The sequence below is a fragment of the Ranitomeya imitator genome, chromosome 1 (genome assembly GCF_032444005.1).
Source record: "Ranitomeya imitator isolate aRanImi1 chromosome 1, aRanImi1.pri, whole genome shotgun sequence".
In the NCBI taxonomy this organism is placed as follows: domain Eukaryota; kingdom Metazoa; phylum Chordata; class Amphibia; order Anura; family Dendrobatidae; genus Ranitomeya; species Ranitomeya imitator.
In genome coordinates, this window is record NC_091282.1 from 15,486,666 (window position 1) to 15,505,008 (window position 18,343).

At 49.8% G+C, this 18,343-nt stretch overlaps 2 protein-coding genes across 3 annotated transcripts in view; both read right to left on the bottom strand.

Annotated features, from left to right (window-relative positions):
- Window positions 1–18,343, bottom strand: part of LOC138657427 (zinc finger protein 84-like) — a 729,030-nt gene that overhangs the window by 622,385 nt on the left and 88,302 nt on the right. The window lies entirely within an intron of this gene.
- Window positions 1,122–15,893, bottom strand: LOC138657466 (gastrula zinc finger protein XlCGF66.1-like). 2 transcript variants are annotated; one of them, XM_069745261.1, is made up of 6 exons: window positions 15,798–15,893; window positions 14,266–14,412; window positions 13,784–13,963; window positions 10,955–11,078; window positions 4,133–4,230; window positions 1,122–4,054 (listed from the first exon to the last, which is right to left on the bottom strand). In XM_069745261.1, the coding sequence occupies exons 2-6, from the start codon at window positions 14,353–14,355 to the stop codon at window positions 3,926–3,928; spliced, it is 621 nt and encodes a 206-aa protein (XP_069601362.1). In that variant the 5' UTR covers window positions 14,356–14,412; window positions 15,798–15,893; the 3' UTR covers window positions 1,122–3,925. The 2 variants fall into 2 exon arrangements, with proteins under 2 accessions (XP_069601362.1, XP_069601364.1); XM_069745263.1 differs by having other exon boundaries at window positions 14,266–14,402; window positions 15,798–15,888.

Here is an 18,343-nt window from a genome sequence, read left to right on the forward strand (position 1 = left end):
TGACTTTTTGAATACAAGATTGGCTGGAATCAATGGTGGCGCCATGTTGCGTTTGGAGACCCCTGATGTGCCTAAACAGTGGAAACCCCTCAATTCTACCTCCAACTAACCCCAATACACCCCTAACCCTAATCCCAACTGTAGCCATAACCCTAACCACAACCCTAATTCCAACCCAACCCTAAGGCTATGTGCCCACGTTGCGGATTCGTGTGAGATTTTTCAGCACCATTTTTGAAAAATCCATGGGTAAAAGGCACTGCGTTTTACCTGCGGATTTACCGCGGATTTCCAGTGTTTTTTGTGCGGATTTCACCTGTGGATTCCTATTGAGGAACAGGTGTAAAACGCTGCGGAATCAGCACAAAGAATTGACATGCTGCGGAAAATGCAACGCAGCGTTTCCGCACTGTATTTTCCGCACCATGGGCACAGCGGATTTGGTTTTCCATGTTTACATGGTACTGTAAACCTGATGGAACACTACAGCGAATCCGCAGCGGCCAATCCGCTGCGGATCCGCAGCCAAATTTGCACCGTGTGCACATAGCCTAATTCTAAAGGTATGTGCACACGCTGCGGAAAATGCTGCGGATCCGCAGCAGTTTCCCATGAGTTTACAGTTCAATGTAAACCTATGGGAAACAAAAATCGCTGTACACATGCTGCGCAAAAACTGCACGGAAATGAAGCGGTTTACATTCCGCAGCATGTCACTTCTTTCTGCGGATTCCGCAGCGGTTTTACAACTGCTCCAATAGAAAAACGCAGTTGTAAAACCGCAGTGAAATGCGCAGAAAAAGCGCGATAAATCCACAGCGGTTTAGCACTGCGGATTTATCAAATCCGCTGCGGAAAAATCTGCAGAGGACCAGAATACGTGTGCACATACCGAAACCCTAACCCTAGTTCTAACTCCAACCTTAGTGAAAAAAAATTTTTCTTTATTTTATTATTGTCCCTACCTATGGGGGTGACAAAGGGGGGGGGGGGTCATTTACTGTTTTTTTATTTTGACCACTGTGATAAAACCTATCACAGTGATCAAAATTCACTCTGGAATGAATCTGCCGGCCAGATTCGGCAGGCGCACTGTGCATGTGAAATATTACAAATCGCTCTGATTGGCAGTTTCACTTTCAACAGCCAAAAATTTTTTTTTTCACTTTACAGGTGAAAGGGTAATGAAACGATGGCGATCACTCAGGGATCGCTTCAAGAGAGAGTTCAACAAGGAGATGCAGGTCCCGGGTGGATCGGGAGGACGCAGGAGCCAATACAATTACGGCAGGGCCCTGTCGTTCCTCCGGTCGACAATGTTGAGCAGAAGGTAAATATTCCACAGCCCATTTATGAAGTCACAATGTTTACCTGTCTAACCTTGTTTTTTTGTTTCAGCCAGGGCTTTTTAATATCAATATATATATTTTAGTTTTTCTTTTCTTTCACAGCACCGTCTGCAGCACTCGGGAGCCTGCTGCTACCTTGGACCCCACTAGAGCGATCCCACAGGAGTCCTCCACCTTGGGCCACGTCAGTAGACCCCACCCCTCTGACCCTTCGTCTGACCCTTCCCACACTTCCGGTCCCTTGGCCCCATCCACCAGCACTGGAGCATCATCGCAGACTTCATCACATGAAGCTGCTGGTGACGAGTTAGCGTTTCCTTTACCTCACCCCCTCTGATCCTGCCACCTCTAGAACACCTTTAGGTTCTGGGCGGCAGCACCAGAGGGGTCAGGAAAGGAGTTATGCTCCCGAGTTCTTGCACCCGAATGCATCCTTCCAGAAAGCGATCAAGCTTTTGGCCGAGCAAATGACTGCTGGGTTCAACATGTTGAATAAAAGCATCGGTGAACTCAGCAGTCGTCTGGATAGGATGCAGATGCAAGTCAGTCGCCAAATAATGTTTTTTTCAGGCAGTACTCACGAGCATGAAAAACCTAACTCCTGACCAGCAGATGCATGTAATGCAAAGCTGCCATGCTGCTCTAGCGCAGACCACCTCCCAAGCCCCTCCACCTCCCCCCAGCCACTGTCTCTCCTACCAATCCTTTCCAGTACCAAAATCCTTGCCGTTTCCAAAATCCATCCCAGTTCCAAATGCCTTCCCCACTGTTTCCTTCCCCGTTGCATATTCCTTCCCCGTCCCAGCTTCCTGTACCTCATAATTTCCCACCTTCGCAGATTTTCTGAGGTTTTTGTGCGGATTTCACCCTGCATTTTACACCTGCGGATTCCGATTACTGAGCAGGTGTTAAACGCTGTGGAATCCGCACAAAGAATTGACATGCTGCAGAAAATGCAACGCCGTGTTTCCGCAGCATGGTCACTGCGGATTTGGTTTTCCATAGGTTTACATGGTACTGTAAATGCAAGGAAAAATGCTGCGAATCTGCAGCGTCAAATCCGCTGCGTATCCGCAGAAAAATCCGCAACGTGTGCACATACCCTTAAGTATGATGAATGAGAAATCATAAAAAAAAAAAAAAAAAAAAGGCTTACCGAAGTGTCACCATCAGACGCTCCGCCGGTGATATTGAAAAGCGCAAATAGGTGTCCTTTCTCCGGATTAGTTCTCCAACGCGTTCCACAAAAACATCAAAGTTTTCAGGTCTCATGCGTACATAATTGAAGAACTGCTCCGGGTTTTGCCTCAGTTCCATGTACAGCGTTGAATAGACGCCACAGGTCAATCGCTGTGCTCTGATCGGATGGATCCAAAGGCGCCGGCGACATCACTGACTAAGGATGCGCTCTCTTGCTGCCCCCTTTTCCCGAACAATCACTGCCAACCTATTGGCCTCAAAATCAAAATCCGCGTAGATGGTCACAATATTTGCTATAACTCCTTCCATTTCTGCCACTTGCTCTAAAACCTATCAAAGATGAGTTAAAACACTCAATATAGATAGGTTTCCATTATCTTCCAGTAGCCAATCACATTTGGGAGCCTCCCATTTGGAGGTATGGAAAACAGATCCGTCAAAAAAAAAAGGATGAAACGGAGGGAAAAAACGGATGCGACGGTTGAAACGGATCCTGTTTTCCGACGGAATCATCTAGCGGAACCATCGAAATACTGGATCCGTTATATCCGCTTTACACCATTTTTGGCGGATCCGTCGCTAGGTCGGGATGGATTGTGACGGCCGCCAGACGACAGAAGTGTGAAAGAGGCCTAACTATTCACAACAACAGTAATTTTGACCAGGGGTGAACAAACTTTTTCAGGACACTGTAGATAGTGTCATGTGATGATCAGATGATGGGAGTAGTAGTAGGTGACCACAGAACAGATGTCACGGGGCTACTGCGACAGAGAGGTTCCAGAGAACCGCAGCCCTCTGCGCCTCGTTCACACACAGTGAACAGAAGCTCTTCACCTGTATTCTGACCTGGCTGCTTTGTGCCAGCAGTGCAGGAGTTAACTTTATTGCTGAGTTGCTGAGAGCTGGGTCTCTCTCAGCTGTTGTGGATTTTGTAATCTGATCCTCTATATAGACCATGTCCTGACTTCAGCTATTGTCAGTGATCAATTCTACGGCCTGGCTTGGAGGTTGAAGGAGCGTAGTGTTGGTGTTGGAGGTTTATTTACAGAGATTGGTGTCTGCTGTTTTGGTTGCATGTTTAACCTGTTTTCCTTCTAAGTTTATTCCTTCTCTTCCCTTCTGTTTCCTCTGTGGATGTGTGAACATTTGCTGAGTTTGAGACTTTTAGTTACCTTGTCTGTATACCCTGATATTTGTTGTATTATTATACTGGTGCAGTCCACCTCCCTTGGGGGGAGAGGGGGCCACTGATAGGGAAACGCTGGCGGCTCGGGCCTCCTAACCATCATAGGTACCCTCCGAGATAAGGGAAAGCTAGGCCCCCATTAAAGTGGTAGGGACAGGTGCGGGTCCCAGTACGCCGTCCTGCCCCTTTAACGCCGCTTACTGCGTGACAACAGACATGACAGTCTCCCGTCCTCACCCTGCAGATCGGCCCATATTTCGATCGCCTCTTGTCCTCCATGTATAACCTCACCCTTAATATCGATCAGATCTTCACCCTAAAAAGAAAAATGTAAGATGAGCTCAGGTCCCATCACTTCATGGTCAGATGTTGTGGAGGCTCCAGTGTCATCTACCTGATGATCCTCCGGGATGTTGTGATTCTCCTCCGGACAGTCCTGGGGACACAGAGGACGGGGACATCTCTCTGGTGGATTTCTCCTCCTGGATCCATCTGTGGAGACACAGACTGAATACATCACCCGCCGTGTATCTGTCTATACAGTTAGGGCCAGAAATATTTGGACAGTGACACAAGTTTTGTTATTTCAGCTGTTTACAAAAACATGTTCAGAAATACAATTATATATATAATATGGGCTGAAAGTGCACACTCCCAGCTGCAATATGATAGTTTCCACATCCAAATCGGAGAAAGGGTTTAGGAATCATAGCTCTGTAATGCATAGCGTCCTCTTTTTCAAGGGACCAAAAGTAATTGGACAATGGACTCTAAGGGCTGCAATTAACTCTGAAGGCGTCTCCCTCGTTAACCTGTAATCAATGAAGTAGTTAAAAGGTCAGGGGTGGATTCCAGGTGTGTGGTTTTGCATTTGGAAGCTGTTGCTGTGAGCAGACAACATGCGGTCAAAGGAACTCTCAATTGAGGTGAAGCAGAACATCCTGAGGCTGAAAAAAAAAGAAAAAATCCATCAGAGAGATAGCAGACATGCTTGGAGTAGCAAAATCAACAGTTGGGTACATTCTGAGAAAAAAGGAATTGACTGGTGAGCTTGGGAACTCAAAAAGGCCTGGGCGTCCACGGATGACAACAGTGGTGGATGATCGCCGCATACTTAATTTGGTGAAGAAGAACCCGTTCACAACATCAACTGAAGTCCAGAACACTCTCAGTGAAGTAGGTGTATCTGTCTCTAAGTCAACAGTAAAGAGAAGACTCCATGACAGTAAATACAAAGGGTTCACATCTAGATGCAAACCATTCATCAATACCAAAAATAGACAGAAAAACACCTCAAGAAGCCAGCTCAGTTCTGGAAAAGTATTCTATGGACAGATGAGACAAAGATCAACCTGTACCAGAATGATGGGAAGAAAAAAGTTTGGAGAAGAAAGGGAACGGCACATGATCCAAGGCACACCACATCCTCTGTAAAACATGGTGGAGGCAACGTGATGGCATGGGCATGCATGGCTTTCAATGGCACTGGGTCACTTGTGTTTATTGATGACATAAGAGCAGACAAGAGTAGCCGGATGAATTCTGAAGTGTACCGGGATATACTTTCAGCCCAGATTCAGCCAAATGCTGCAAAGTTGATTGGACGGCGCTTCATAGTACAGATGGACAATGACCCCAAGCATACAGCCAAAGCTACCCAGGAGTTCATGAGTGCCAAAAAGTGGAACATTCTGCAATGGCCAAGTCAATCTCCAGATCTAAACCCAATTGAGCATGCATTTCACTTGCTCAAATCCAGACTTAAGACGGAAAGACCCACAAACAAGCAAGACCTGAAGGCTGCGGCTGTAAAGGCCTGGCAAAGCATTAAGAAGGAGGAAACCCAGCGTTTGGTGATGTCCATGGGTTCCAGACTTAAGGCAGTGATTGCCTCCAAAGGATTTGCAACAAAATATTGAAAATAAAAATATTTTGTTTGGGTTATGTTTATTTGTCCAATTACTTTTGACCTCCTAAAATGTGGAGTGTTTGTAAAGAAATGTGTACAATTCCTACATTTTCTATCAGATATTTTTGTTCAACCCTTCAAATTAAACGTTACAATCTGCACTTGAATTCTGTTGTAGAGGTTTCATTTCAAATCCAATGTGGTGGCATGCAGAGCCCAACTCGCGAAAATTGTGTCACTGTCCAAATATTTCTGGCCCTAACTGTATATGAGACACGTCTCTCAGAACCGGTAATTCTAGGTTTATGTATCAGGGACTAAATTGCATTGTTGTGGTCCTCACCACCGGTACCGAGGTCCCAGATTTGTCTCTTGTGCATGCTGATAAAGTTTAATGTAGACAAAAAAAAGCCCTATTTCAAAGAATGAGGTTTTAGCATGGAATAACGCTTAAAAAAATGATACTTGCGTTTTTGGTGCGTTTTTTCATCACCCATTCAAGTCAATGGGTGAAAAACACTGAAAAACTGCTGAAAGAAGTGACCTGCTCTATGTCCAAGAAACCATGCAAAGCACAAAATACTGATGACAAATAAACAAGCTCTGTGCACGAGATTTCTGAAATGTCATAGACATAGCTGGTACTGTAAAACGCAGCTGAAAATTAGCATAAAAAAGCAGCAAAACCCCCAGTGTGAACAAAGCTAAGAGGAGAGAACCTGCCGTCCTCCTATTAAAAGACAAGTTACTGCGTTTTTATTCCTCCTTAAATAGAGAAAAATCTCAACATTCGCCTCGATATAAACACTAAAATAGGCAGAAAGTGCGCGGAAAGATCGGAGTCTGACTCTGAAGGAGAAAAAAAAAGTGCACGTGTACGACTAACGGTCACAGCGCTCGGGAGGACGGTGTTGTGGGGAGCCCCCGGTACGCAGCGGTTAGCGCCTATCAATGTGTAATATGAGAGGACACTAGAGAGCCGGCACCGGGGTCATGGGCGCTTACTGATGAACACGGGGAGTCGAGGAGAGATTGTCTGGTCAGATTCCACAGAAAAGCCCCATAATACATATTGTACTGAACGAACAACCCTTTACGGGAGATTACACTGATTATTACCAGCATTGTGCGTCCCGATGTCCCTGCAGGGCCAACACCTGCATCATCATCCCACTTACATTGTTCTGATCAGACCCCATGAAGAGGAAGAGCGGATGTCTCATTAACCCCTTACTGATATCTGGTGTTTATCTATGGAGGATGCCAGGTGTGCGTCTGTGGAGTGAGCTCAGATTGCTGGCGTTTAACCACTTCACTGCTGCGAACAGCCTGACAGTGCCGTTTAAAGGGAACCTGTCTTATAATAATGCCAATAGCCTGCAGATACGGGGTTAATCTGCAAGTTAACAGCATTTATAACCTGCCCGGTGTCAGCACTGAGAGCCCCACTGCCGGGAGGAAATGAACCTTATTCCACCTGGCAGTGTTCAGCTTCCAGTCACAGAGTTTCGGCCGGTGCAGCTACAGTCACCGCTCAGTGTACAGTGAATCTGCGCCCCCTGACACTGACTGACAGCCGGCTCAGCATTTGGGCTCCGCATTAGAGCCGTCAGTCAGTGCCGGGGAGCAGATTCAGCCGCTGCTCACTATATACTGAGGGGTCACTGAAGCAACACAGGCCGCAACTGTATGGCTGAGAATTGATCGCTGCCGAGGGAATAAAGTTCATTTCCTCCTGGCAGAGGGGCTCTCAGTGCAGGCGCCAGGCAAGTTTAAACCATTATAAACCTGCAGGTTAGCCCCATGTGTAAAGGTTAATAACGTTATTTTAAATGACCGGTTCCCTATATGTGGTTTGGTGCCCTAGTCCCCTGCGCAGTGATCGGACCTTCTCCTCCAGTACGGAGAGTTCTGGCTTCTACGCCTGCAGACCGAATGGTGAATAGACGCGGAGGCCGGAGAACGGCTGGAAAGCCTCCATGTCAGACTGACGGGTGATCGGCTCCACCACGTCCCATCTTTATGTCAGGACAGCGACTCGTGTTTCCAGGTCTGAGGGACGGTCCGCTGCCGATATTTATCCAGGACTTTGTGCACAGAACGGAAAAAGTGATTTGTCACAAAGAAGAGAGAATGAAGGAGAAGACCAAGGAAGGAGACAAGTGTCAGCCAAGAGGGAGGAGCCGGACGACGACATTGAGCCTGCACCGATTCTGAGGGACGGACGATTTACAGCGGATTAGGGGGAGAATGATCAGTAAATTAACCCCGACTCTGCTGAGTAACAATCCACGACAGACTTAGGGAAAGAACTCACAGGAGAGAACGGACAGAAGGACGGGACAGAGAAAATGTGACCGATGCTCTAAGGAAGGAGAAAGATTCTGAAAGAAGCCGCCGAGGACGAAGACTCAAGACTGATGAAGACGAGACGACAGCGGAGAAACCGCGACTCACAGATCAGAAGAAAATAATCAGGAAATGAAAGCTGTTGTCAGACGGAGAAAATCGGAGCAAGTCTGGAGAAAACTCATCTATTATAGGACGACGCCGGAGAGACGTCATCACATCCACCGGAGCCAACAAGGAGTCGCAGGCCATGTTCACATGTTGCGGATTTTACCGCGGATCTGCAGCGTTTTTGACGCTGCGGATCTGCAGCAGTTTCACATGCGATTTACAGTACCATGTAAACCTATGGAAAATCCAATCCGCTGTGCACATGCTGCAGAAAAAACGCACGGAAACGCAGCGGTGTTTTTTCTGCAGCATGTCAATTCTTTGTGCGGATCTGCAGCGTTTCTGCACCCATTGACTTGCATTGAGTTGGGCACATCCGCAGCAAAACCGCAGATGTTCGAAAGATCTGTGGTTTAGCTGCGGGAGAAACGCTGCAGATCAGGAGGAGGAGAGAAGAGTGCGGGCTGTGACTGTGTGCGTGTATGTGTGTGCGAGCGGGGTCTGCGAGCTGTCAGTGGGTCTGCCGTAGCATCTGCGGGGCTGTCGGGGGTCTGTGCGGGGGGGGGGGGCTTTGTGTGTGTTTTCAGGCATCGTCCGAAGGGACTACAAGTCCCAACGGGCTATGCCTGCTACACTGACAGTGATTGACACATTAGCCAGTGATGGGACAGTAGTAGTCCCATCATCCGGCTAATGTGTTGAATGTAAAAAAACAAAAAAAAAAAACAACACACACACACAGTACATACAACATATGACATACTGTACATACAACAGTACATACAACATACAGTACACACAACACATACATATAGACATACATTACATATAACAAAGTACATACTCACCTTCACCTTGATCCCCGAAGCCCTTGCTCACCTGTAAAAAATATTAAAACAAACAAACACTATACTCCCTGATCCGCAGAAATCCAATTAATACGAGTGTCACACGACGATCTCCCGTGGAGAGCTGCCACATCAGCTGATGCGACCGCTCTCCAGGGGCTCCAGCAATACAATGACGGAAGGTATCCTTCTGCAATGTATTGCTCAGCCGCTTTGAGAAATAGTCCCTATTCTCACTTGTGGCACTGCTGTGTGGGAAAATTCCCACGAAGCTTTGCTATAAAGTGAGACCCTGAACACAGGTAACCTCAGTGATGCACTGCAGGAGCCATTGTCTCCTGTCAGTGTGTCACTGGAGGCCTATAGAGCAGTGACATCATCTGATGTCACTGTTCTATAGGGGAGATTGTCGTGGGACACTCGTTATTAATCGGACTACGACGGAAAGCGAGTATACGGTTGGTTTATTATTTTACATTTTTTGCAGGCGATCGAGAATGGTAAGTATGGTGAAATTAAGAATATTAAAATACTTTTTTCTGCCTGTGTCTTTTTTTTTTTATTATTTAACTCTTTCACTGCTATAGGATTAGTAATGGATTCCTAACCAGGCTTAATGTCACCTTACAATAGCAAGGTGACATTAACCCCTTATTACCCCATATCCCACCGCTACACGGGAGTGGGAAGAGAGGGGCTAAGTGCTGGAATTGGCGCATCTTACAGATGCGCCATTTCTGGGGCGGCTGCGGACTAGTATTTGTAGCCGGGGGACCAATATCCATGGCCCCTCTCTAGGCTATGAATATCAGCCTGCAGCTGTCTGTGTAGCCTTTCTGGCTATAAAATATAGGGGGATCCCGTGTCATTTTTTTTTTTAGGTCCCCCTATTTTAATAGCCAGTAAAGGCTACGCAGACAGCTGCGGGCTGATATTCATAGCCTGGGAGGGGCCATGGGTATTACCCCTTCCCAGGCTATAAATATTGGCCCCCGGCTTTCCCCCTCTGGCGCTGAAAATTGCGCGGGAGCCTACTCCATTTTTTTAATAAACATGTTCATTAATCAACATCGGCCTAGCTATTATATATGTATGGATAAATCTATAGATATAATTATGGCTATATCTATCTATAAATATATTTATAGATAGTTATATCTGTAGATACATAGTTATATCTATCCATATATCTATCTGGCTACTTTCACACATCAGGTTATTGCCATCAGGCACAATACGGCGAGTTTTGAAAAAAAACGGATCCTTTCTTTTCCGCTGGATCCGTTTTTTTCTCATAGAGTTGTATTAGCGCCGGATTGCGCCTGATGGCCACACGTTTCATCCGTTTTTTTGCTGGATCTGTCAAAAAAGCTGTTTCCGCCGGACGGAAAACACATACAGAGGAATGATTTTTCTGTCCCGCGAAAAAAACGTACAGCAATGGATCCGGCGATAAACGTATGAAACTGAGATGGGAAATAATGAATCCGGCCTCCAAACCTGGTTTTTCATGCACTTTTACATTCAAATGATGCACATTTTCCCCTTTCTTTCTCTCAAAAAAAACAGATCATTTCCATCAGTTTTTCACTATTTGCAACAAATACGGTTTTTCAAAAATTTGCCGGATCCTGTCTGACAGAAAAAAAAACTGATGTGTGAAAGTAGCCTAAATATCCATATATCTATCTACATCTATCCATTATCTGTGTGTAATACAGAGTGGGTTGGACAAATGTAAAAGAGGAGGTTGAACAAGAAATGACAAATAAATACATAATAATAATAATACATCTCTCTGTAGCTTTCAAAAATAGCATCAAAAACAAACCAGCGAAGAGCTGCGGATTTAAAGCAGAAACATTCGCAGGCAAATCTGCAACGTGTGCATACAGCCCAAACCAGAAAACCAGAGCAAGTCTGGAGAAAACTCATCAATTATAGGACGACGGCGGAGAGACGTCATCACATCCACCGGAGCCAACAAGGAGCCTCTCACCTCGTGGTGTAAGAGGCCGGAGCTCCTCCATCATCACATCCTGGTACCGATCCTGGTGTCCTTCTAGATACTCCCACTCCTCCATGGAGAGATAGACAGCGACGTCCTGACACCTTATAGGAACCTGACAACAGCGACACCGTCATCACCCAGAATCCTCCAGTGCTGTATAATGTCCCAGCAGGCACCTCTCCGCTCATCACCCAGAATCCTCCAGTGCTGTATAATGTCCCAGCAGTCACCTCTCCGCTCATCACCCAGAATCCTCCAGTGCTGTATAATGTCCCAGCAGGCACCTCTCCGCTCATCACCCAGAATCCTCCAGTGCTGTATAATGTCCCAGCAGGCACCTCTCCGCTCATCACCCAGAATCCTCCAGTGCTGTATAATGTCCCAGCAGTCACCTCTCCGCTCATCACCCAGAATCCTCCAGTCCTGTATAATGTCCCAGCAGTCACCTCTCCGCTCATCACCCAGAATCCTCCAGTGCTGTATAATGTCCCAGCAGTCACCTCTCCGCTCATCACCCAGAATCCTCCAGTGCTGTATAATGTCCCAGCAGTCACCTCTCCGGTCATCACCCAGAATCCTCCAGTGCTGTATAATGTCCCAGCAGTCACCTCTCCGCTCATCACCCAGAATCCTCCAGTGCTGTATAATGTCCCAGCAGTCACCTCTCCGCTCATCACCCAGAATCCTCCAGTGCTGTATAATGTCCCAGCAGTCACCTCTCCGCTCATCACCCAGAATCCTCCAGTGCTGTATAATGTCCCAGCAGTCACCTCTCCGCTCATCACCCAGAATCCTCCAGTGCTGTATAATGTCCCAGCAGTCACCTCTCCAGTCATCACCCAGAATCCTCCAGTGCTGTATAATGTCCCAGCAGTCACCTCTCCGCTCATCACCCAGAATCCTCCAGTCCTGTATAATGTCCCAGCAGTCACCTCTCCGCTCATCACCCAGAATCCTCCAGTGCTGTATAATGTCCCAGCAGTCACCTCTCCGCTCATCACCCAGAATCCTCCAGTGCTGTATAATGTCCCAGCAGTCACCTCTCTGCTCATCACCCAGAATCCTCCAGTGCTGTATAATGTCCCAGCAGTCACCTCTCCGCTCATCACCCAGAATCCTCCAGTCCTGTATAATATCCCAGCAGTCACCTCTCCGCTCATCACCCAGAATCCTCCAGTGCTGTATAATGTCCCAGCAGTCACCTCTCCGCTCATCACCCAGAATCCTCCAGTCCTGTATAATGTCCCAGCAGTCACCTCTCCACTCATCACCCAGAATCCTCCAGTCCTGTATAATGTCCCAGCAGTCACCTCTCCACTCATCACCCAGAATCCTCCAGTCCTGTATAATGTCCCAGCAGTCACCTCTCCGCTCATCACCCAGAATCCCCCAGTGCTGTATAATCTCCCAGCAGTCACCTCTCCGCTCATCACCCAGAATCCTCCAGTGCTGTATAATGTCCCAGCAGTCACCTCTCCGCTCATCACCCAGAATCCCCCAGTGCTGTATAATCTCCCAGCAGTCACCTCTCCGCTCATCACCCAGAATCCTCCAGTGCTGTATAATGTCCCAGCAGTCACCTCTCCACTCATCACCCAGAATCCTCCAGTCCTGTATAATGTCCCAGCAGTCACCTCTCCGCTCATCACCCAGAATCCTCCAGTCCTGTATAATGTCCCAGCAGTCACCTCTCCGCTCATCACCCAGAATCCTCCAGTGCTGTATAATGTCCCAGCAGTCACCTCTCCGCTCATCACCCAGAATCCTCCAGTCCTGTTTAATCTCCCAGCAGTCACCTCTCCGGTCATCACCCAGAATCCCCCAGTGCTGTATAATGTCCCAGCAGTCACCTCTCCGCTCATCACCCAGAATCCTCCAGTGCTGTATAATGTCCCAGCAGTCACCTCTCCGCTCATCACCCAGAATCCTCCAGTCCTGTATAATGTCCCAGCAGTCACCTCTCCGCTCATCACCCAGAATCCTGCAGTGCTGTATAATGTCCCAGCAGTCACCTCTCCGCTCATCACCCAGAATCCTCCAGTCCTGTACAATGTCCCAGCAGTCACCTCTCATCACCCAGAATCCTACAGTCCTGTATAATATCCCAGCAGTCTCCTCTCCGCTCATCACCCAGAATCCTCCAGTGCTGTATAATGTCCCAGCAGTCACCTCTCCGCTCATCACCCAGAATCCTCCAGTGCTGTATAATGTCCCAGCAGTCACCTCTCCGCTCATCACCCAGAATCCTCCAGTCCTGTATAATGTCCCAGCAGTCACCTCTCCACTCATCACCCAGAATCCTCCAGTGCTGTATAATGTCCCAGCAGTCACCTCTCCACTCATCACCCAGAATCCTCCAGTCCTGTATAATGTCCCAGCAGTCACCTCTCCGCTCATCACCCAGAATCCTCCAGTGCTGTATAATGTCCCAGCAGTCACCTCTCCGGTCATCACCCAGAATCCTCCAGTGCTGTATAATGTCCCAGCAGTCACCTCTCCGCTCATCACCCAGAATCCTCCAGTGCTGTATAATGTCCCAGCAGTCACCTCTCCGCTCATCACCCAGAATCCTCCAGTACTGTATAATGTCCCAGCAGTCACCTCTCCGCTCATCACCCAGAATCCTCCAGTGCTGTATAATGTCCCAGCAGTCACCTCAACGCACATCACCCAGAATCCTCCAGTCCTGTATAATGTCCCAGCAGTCACCTCTCCGCTCATCACCCAGAATCCTCCAGTCCTGTATAATGTCCCAGCAGTCACCTCTCCGCTCATCACCCAGAATCCTCCAGTCCTGTATAATTTCCCAGCAGTCACCTCTCCGCTCAGCAGCTCAATCATCTTGTTGCTGAGCTCCAGGATCTTCTTGTTCCTCTCATGTAGCAGGGAGTGCGGGGGAGGCTCTGTGATGGGGCCCGGGCTCCGCCCTCCTGACTCCTGGAGATGGATGATGGGAGTCACACCGTCCCCCGGTGTCTTCCTCACTATTGTGTAATCCTGTGTATGGAGAGAGACACTTAGGGAGAAGATTCCTTCCCGACTCCAGATCTGACAATCAGTAGAAATCCCGGGATCAATAACCGTCTCCAGTAATCTGGGGCCATAACCGGGAATATTATTCCCCTCCGGACAGACATCCCGGCCCCTCTACAGCTCTTATAGGGAATCCCCATGACAACTCCTCCGGGCAGAGAGCTCCACACAATCACTGCTCTTACAGTAAAGAATCCTTCTCTCTATTCTGGATGTCGGACTTGTCACAGAACACAATAAAGCTGATAGAAATGTAGAGGAGTTACCTCTCCGCTCAGCAGGGAGATGATCTCCAGGGCGAAGTGGAATAATCTTCTGGTGGTCTCATCCCTGTCCTCGTCCATCCTCGGGGTCATTCAGGAAGAGGAGGGATGAGCACTGGATCAGCTGGAGGGATCTCGTCCTGCCGGCGTCTTCATGATGAAGGAGAAGATGGAAATCACCGGGGACGACAGAACGACAATCACTAAATTCTGCCAAATATCAACATTTATCAGGAGGAATCTGGAGGAAAAGACACAAAACTCCACCGCGGCCTCCTCCGCCGATCTGACCGCTCATTATCAGCCGCGTAGGAGGAGGACGGTCACCGTGGTAACTACACCGCCAGCAGAGGACGGTCACCGTGGTTACTACACCGCCAGCAGAGGACGGTCACCGGGGTAACTACACCACCAGCAGAGGACGGTCACCGTGGTAACTACACTGTCAGCAGGGGGCCGGTCACCGTGGTAACTACACCGCCAGCAGAGGTCGTCACCGTGGTAACTACACCGCCAGGAGAGGACGGTCACCGTGGTAACTACACCGCCAGGAGAGGACGGTCACCGTGGTAACTACACCGCCAGGAGAGGACGGTCACCGTGGTAACTACACCGCCAGGAGAGGACGGTCACCGTGGTAACTACACCGCCAGGAGAGGACGGTCACCGTGGTAACTACACCGCCAGGAGAGGACGGTCACCGTGGTAACTACACCGCCAGGAGAGGACGGTCACCGTGGTAACTACACCGCCAGGAGAGGACGGTCACCGTGGTAACTACACCGCCAGGAGAGGACGGTCACCGTGGTAACTACACCGCCAGGAGAGGACGGTCACCGTGGTAACTACACCCCCAGAAGAGGACGGTCACCGTGGTAACTACACCACCAGAAGAGGACGGTCACCGTGGTAACTACACCACCAGAAGACGACGGTCACCGTGGTAACTACACCACCAGAAGACGACGGTCACCGTGGTAACTACACCACCAGCAGAGGATGGTCACCGTGGTAACTACAAGACCAGCAGAGGACGGTCACCGTGGTAACTACACCGCCAGAAGAGGACGGTCACCGTGGTAACTACATCGCCAGCAGAGGTTGGTCACCGTGGTAACTACACCGCCAGCAGAGGACGGTCACCGTGGTAACTACACTGCCAGCAGAGGACGGTCACCGTGGTAACTACACCGCCAGCAGAGGACGGTCACCGTGGTAACTACACCGCCAGCAGAGGACGGTCACCGTGGTAACTACACCGCCAGCAGAGGACGGTCACCGTGGTAACTACACCGCAGCGGGGGACGGTCAGTATGATAAGTACACCACCAAAGGGGGTCGGTGACCGTGGTAACTACACCTCCAGCAGGGCCGTGAGATGAGGAGCAGACGCTGCACATCCCCCATACAATGCTGCCCGTCCCCAACACTGAGGAGCCGCAGTCACAGGGAGCAGGAGCCTCCACAGGAACAGCTCTGATCTCACCCCACACTCTCCTCTCACAGATTTACCACAAACCCTCCTGTAATCTCACCGGAATGGCGGGAAATCTGCTGCTGGCTGACACCAGAGAACACGAGCTGCACACAACCCGGACGGAGCTGCTGCACTGAGAGTGGAAGGACCTGTGGTGACGTCACCGTCATGTGATCAGGGGGCGGGGCTGACTTACGGTGAAGCCGGACCTGTGGTGACTGGGTTGTGTGCAGCTCGTGTTCTCTGGTGTCAGCCAGCAGCAGATTTCCCGCCATTCCGGTGAGATTACAGGAGGGTTTGTGGTAAATCTGTGAGAGGAGAGTGTGGGGTGAGATCAGAGCTGTTCCTGTGGAGGCTCCTGCTCCCTGTGACTGCGGCTCCTCAGTGTTGGGGACGGGCAGCATTGTATGGGGGGTGTGCAGCGTCTGCTCCTCATCTCACGGCCCTGCTGGAGGTGTAGTTACCACGGTGACCGTCCTCTCCTGGTGGTGTAATTACCACGGTGACCGTTGTCTCCTGGCACTGTAGTTACCACGGTGACCGTCCTCTGCTGGCAGTTTAGTTACCACGGTGACCGTCCTCTGCTGGCAGTTTAGTTACCACGGTGACCGTCCGCTCCTGGTGGTGTAGTTGCCACGGTGACCGTCCTCTGCTGGAGGTGTAGTTACCATGGTGACCGTCCTCTCCTGCCAGTGTAGTTACCACGGTGACCGACCTCTGCTGGCGGTGTAGTTACCACGGTGACCGTTCTCCGCTGGCGGTGTAGTTACCATGGTGACCGTCCTCTGCTGGTGGTGTAGTTACCACGGTGACCGTCCTCCTCCTACGAGGCTGATGATGAGCGGTCAGATCGGCGGAGGAGGCCGCGGTGGAGTTTTGAGTCTTTTCCTCCAGATTCCTCCTGATAAATGTTGATATTTGGCAGAATTTAGTGATTGTCGTTCTCTCGTCCCCGGTGATTTCCATCTTCTCCTTCATCATGAAGACGCCGGCAGGACGAGATCCCTCCAGCTGATCCAGTGCTCATCCCTCCTCCTCCTGAATGACCCCGAGGATGGACGAGGACGGGGATGAGACCACCAGAAGATTATTCCACTTCGCCCTGGAGATCATCTCCCTGCTGAGCGGAGAGGTAACTCCTCTACATTTCTATCAGCTTTATTGTGTTCTGTGACAAGTCCGACATCCAGAATAGAGAGAAGGATTCTTTACTGTAAGAGCAGTGATTGTGTGGAGCTCTCTGCCCGGAGGAGTTGTCATGGGGATTCCCTATAAGAGCTGTAGAGGGGCCGGGATGTCTGTCCGGAGGGGAATAATATTCCCGGTTATGGCCCCAGATTACTGGAGACGGTTATTGATCCCGGGATTTCTACTGATTGTCAGATCTGGAGTCGGGAAGGAATCTTCTCCCTAAGTGTCTCTCTCCATACACAGGATTACACAATAGTGAGGAAGACACCGGGGGACGGTGTGACTCCCATCATCCATCTCCAGGAGTCAGGAGGGCGGAGCCCGGGCCCCATCACAGAGCCTCCCCCGCACTCCCTGCTACATGAGAGGAACAAGAAGATCCTGGAGCTCAGCAACAAGATGATTGAGCTGCTGAGCGGAGAGGTGACTGCTGGGAGATTATACAGGACTGGAGGATTCTGGGTGATGAGCGGAGAGGTGACTGCTGGGAGATTATACAGCACTGGAGGATTCTGGGTGATGAGCGGAGAGGTGACTGCTGGGAGATTATACAGGACTGGAGGATTCTGGGTGATGAGCGGAGAGGTGACTGCTGGGACATTATACAGCACTGGAGGATTCTGGGTGATGAGCGGAGAGGTGACTGCTGGGATATTATACAGCACTGGAGGATTCTGGGTGATGAGCGGAGAGGTGACTGCTGGGACATTATACAGCACTGGAGGATTCTGGGTGATGAGCGGAGAGGTGACTGCTGGGAGATTATACAGCACTGGAGGATTCTGGGTGATGAGTGGAGAGGTGACTGTGGAGACCTCAGTCAGCCCTCAGCACAGCTCCTCCGGCTCCCGCAGTGTAGCAGACTCTTCCTCCTTATTCTGTCTCCTGCAGCCGCTCCAGTGTAGATGGCTCAGCGGTGACAGGAGGAGAATGGAGGAGATTCCGGCAGCTCCGTGTAGACGGCTCAGCGGTGACGTAGGAGAATGGAGGAGATTCCGGCAGCTCCGGTGTAGATGGCTCAGCGGTGACAGGAGGAGAATGGAGGAGATTCCGGCAGCTCCGGTGTAGACGGCTCAGCTGTGACAGGAGGAGAATGGAGGAGATTCTGGCAGCTCCGGTGTAGACGGCTCAGCTGTGACAGGAGGAGAATGGAGGAGATTCCGGCAGCTCCGGTGTAGATGGCTCAGCGGTGACAGGAGGAGAATGGAGGAGATTCCGGCAGCTGCGGTGTAGATGGCTCAGCGGTGACGTAGGAGAATGGAGGAGATTCCGGCAGCTGCGGTGTAGATGGCTCAGCGGTGACAGGAGGAGAATGGAGGAGATTCCGGCAGCTCCGGTGTAGACGGCTCAGCGGTGACTGGAGGAGAATGGAGGAGATTCCGGCAGCTCCGGTGTAGATGGCTCAGCGGTGAC